The sequence below is a fragment of the Echinops telfairi genome, unplaced genomic scaffold, assembly GCF_000313985.2.
Source record: "Echinops telfairi isolate 266 unplaced genomic scaffold, ASM31398v2 ScPeMD7_3509;HRSCAF=4178, whole genome shotgun sequence".
Taxonomy (NCBI): domain Eukaryota; kingdom Metazoa; phylum Chordata; class Mammalia; order Afrosoricida; family Tenrecidae; genus Echinops; species Echinops telfairi.
In genome coordinates this window covers 17,938,545-17,941,995 of record NW_022107407.1, presented here as the reverse complement: position 1 = coordinate 17,941,995, position 3,451 = coordinate 17,938,545, and the positions used below count along the sequence as shown (strand labels likewise).

The window sequence follows — 3,451 nt, the reverse complement described above, 5'->3', positions numbered from 1 at the left end:
CTATTTAAGAATTAATAAATAAAATTTTAAAAATTGAAAAATAGAGAGAATAGCACCCATGCTTGTATCTTGGCAGACATCCTCAGAGGCATCAATTTCCCAAGATGGGTCACAAAGCCTAGCTTATGAGACAGAACTTCTCAAGACTCAGCTCACTGACAGCTTAAAGGAAATTCACCAAAAGGAATTAAGAATTCAGCAACTAAACAGCAAGGTAAGGATCCTTGCTAGGTTGGAACTCAATTTCTTAGAATCAGAGAGAAAAAACGTCAAGTAGAAGCTGACTCAGCTAGATTGCAGCTGTGGCATACCTTTAGGAATGGATTATTTATTTTATCTGTTTACAGACTTGAGTTGCTGTCCCCAAAACATTAAACATGGGGTCATTTCTTTGCTTTGCTTATCAAGAGCCTTTGGGGGTGATTTGGGAAAATCCAAACTACAGGAGTAAAAGCCAATCCTTTGGGAAAGGTCCTCCCCAGCATTGCTCTCCATCCACACTACGTGTTAGACTTCTAATCTTTGGAGAAATAGGATAGAAGAAAATGATGCTTTGGGTCCTTTCTTATATCTGGCTCTATTTCCCTTCCGTTCCCTAGCTTCTCCTTCTGTACCGACCCTCTTATGAATCAGTATCTTGCTGTTGCCCTCTGAGTAATCAAAGTATTCTCCAGTGGTTTCTGTCCCAGTGGTGTCTTTTGTAATGGAACCGAGCCAGGTAGTCCATGTTAGACCTAAAAGGGTTTTAAGAAATCAGTCAGACTCTGGTGTTCATAGATTGGCTTGGAGGAGAGCTGTCAATGCCCAGACATTATAAGGCATGTCTATGCAAGTTTCTCATGAGTTCATTCAAAAATGGTAAAGATTAATAGGATATTTTCACAGAGTTACTAAGACCTAGAGGTATTTAGTAATTGCTGGCATATGTAGAAAATACTTATAGAATGTTATTAAATTTACTTCATTGATACTAGAGTGTCAAAGACTAATAGCACTAGTAACATTGACAGATAAGTTTGCATTCTCAAAGTTTGTAAATCCAGGTGAATTGCTTATTAGTAAAATTCTAGACCTGTTGGTGAGGGGTTCATCTGGGGATTTTCAGAGGGGTTCCAGAGCCATCCTCACCCACTTTCCCTCCCAGCTGTCAGCGATCCGAGACGAGTCCCCCTGGGTAGGTCATGGAGCTCACATCCCTTTCCTCTAAATCAAGTCCCACTGCAGATCTGTTAACTTAATTTTCCCGAACTTTAGCTTGTGACTCACTCTGGACATTTGCTTTTGTAGGATGCTATTTTAAACTGAAATTCAGCACTGTGAGCCCCAGATTCAAATTCACTTCCATTAAATCTATTCCGATTCGTAGTCACCTAATAGGACAGAGTAGAACTGCCCCTGTGGTTTTCTGAGTCTGTAAAGCTTTACAGGAGTAGAAAGCCTCGTCTTTCTCCCAGGGAGCAGCAGATAGGTTAGAACTGCTGATCTTGTACATAGCAGCTCAGTGTTTAACCCACTATACCACCAGAGCTCCTGGACTTAGTAGATAGTGAAATATTAATATACACTTTAATATGAATGTATAACTGAGGTAACAGGAAAAGTACACAAATCACGAGGATAGCATGGTATAGTTTCACAAAGACAGCTATGTGTAATGCACACTCTATCAAGAATCTGTTCATTACCAGAACCCTAGAAGTTCCTTGTGTGCTCTTCTATTCTCTCTACCACCCCTTGAACATATCGATAGAATCATAGTCTCTCTTTGCTTTGCTTTGTTTCGTGAGGCTGATACATGTTGTATATAGTTGTACTTTTTCCATTCTCATGCTGTGTGGTGTAGGATTTTACTGTAATTTCTGTGTTCTACTGTTGAAAGTCTTTGGGTTTTTCCAGTTGGGGGAAAATACAAAGAATACAACCAGTGTTTTTTTTAGAAAGCATACCAAGAGATTAACATTACCAGAGCATAGGTACAAAAGTCTATGTTTTGTTTAGAAAAAATTTACTTTTCAAGTACGGATCTTTATGTGCTGGGTTCTAGGTTGTGTGTGTTTTTAACAGCTTTAAACTGCATTCCAATTAGTCCTTTATTACAAAAACCAGCAGTGATATAATTCACATATCACATGCTAAAAGTTAGAAAAAAACACTGCTTTATGTCATCATTCTGGGGAGAAACAATTCTTTCTTTAGAAATCACTATAAGAAAAGCATTTTCATCAGTAGTCTCATCCATTCACTGAATAAAGAATTAAATTTTGCCCTTGAGGAGCCGAGCCATGGCTGCTCATGAAGCCCACAGCCCAGTGAGTGAGCTTAGAGCCTCGCTGTACATGAGTACCAGCTAGGAGCATTGTTCCTGGGGCCTCAGAATGAAACCATCGAAGAGAGACTGTTCCCATAGGACGACTCCCCTAAGCCACTGCTCTCACTCTCTCCTCAGATGCCCATACTTTATGTACAATTTCTTCCAGGATGGTTGGATATGTGTGTTTAATGCAAAAAATTTGCTAGAAACTTAAAAGTCGAAGCAGTGTAACTATTAGATGTAGTGTAGCCTAGATTGTGTACTTCTGTTTTTAGCCTCCTGGTAATGCATGGGTTCAGCATCGGGCTGTTCACCCAAATCTCAGCAGTTCACATCCACCAGCCATCTGCTACGGAGCAGTTCTACCCATCCTGTGGGGTTGCTGTATGTCAGAATTGACTCAACGGCAGTGGGTTACTCTCTTTTTGTGGTTAGCTACTGGTGTACTGAATCTCGAACTAATGGCAGTCTTATGCATAATTAAGAAAAACACAGCCCAGGCCTATGCCGTCCTTTTGAATCTATAATATTTATATTGGCTGATTTTTAGAAATAGGTAGTTAGGCCTTCCTAGTCTCCCTTAGTCGGGAAGTTGTGCATTGTAGCAACACACCACCTTCACACCATCTTCATTGATAGAGGGCTGGTGGCTCTGCATGCGGTGTACTGACCAGGATTCTAAATGAGGTAGCCTGCATAGAAGGCAAGAATTCTACCACTTGTAGAATTGTGACCACCATTGTCCCATTCCAGTGTTACAAGTATATATAACATAGCTTGTTAGAATGAGTCGGCAGACTTTTTCTTATGCCCTCAAAAACTCACAACTCACACTCACTCCCATCTAATCAATTCCAACCCATAAGACTTTGCGGGACCGAGTTGAACTGCCCCTGGAGGTTTCTGAGACTACCACTTTACCAGCGGAGAAGGCTTCATCGTTCTCCCTCAGAGCAGCTGGAGGTTTTCAACCGCTAACCGCCTTATTACATGCCACTGGGCAAATATTTCTGTGGGGAACAGAAGGAATTCTCTTAAGTTGTCTCCCCAAAATATGTACCAAACTTAGCTGCGTTAGCGTGACTGTTCTTTAGGCAGCGAAAGTAAGTCAGAGGTTATTCTCCTTAACATCAGTCATCT

The 3,451-nt window shown here is 40.8% G+C and overlaps 1 protein-coding gene across 1 annotated transcript in view; it reads left to right on the top strand.

The window, feature by feature from the left end:
* Positions 1–3,451, top strand: part of GOLGB1 (golgin B1) — a 60,875-nt gene that overhangs the window by 45,869 nt on the left and 11,555 nt on the right. Inside the window, exon 16 of the mRNA XM_045294229.1 lies at positions 45–276. Within this exon, the coding sequence (XP_045150164.1) occupies positions 45–276 (232 nt within the window). The remainder of the gene's footprint in view (positions 1–44; positions 277–3,451) is intronic.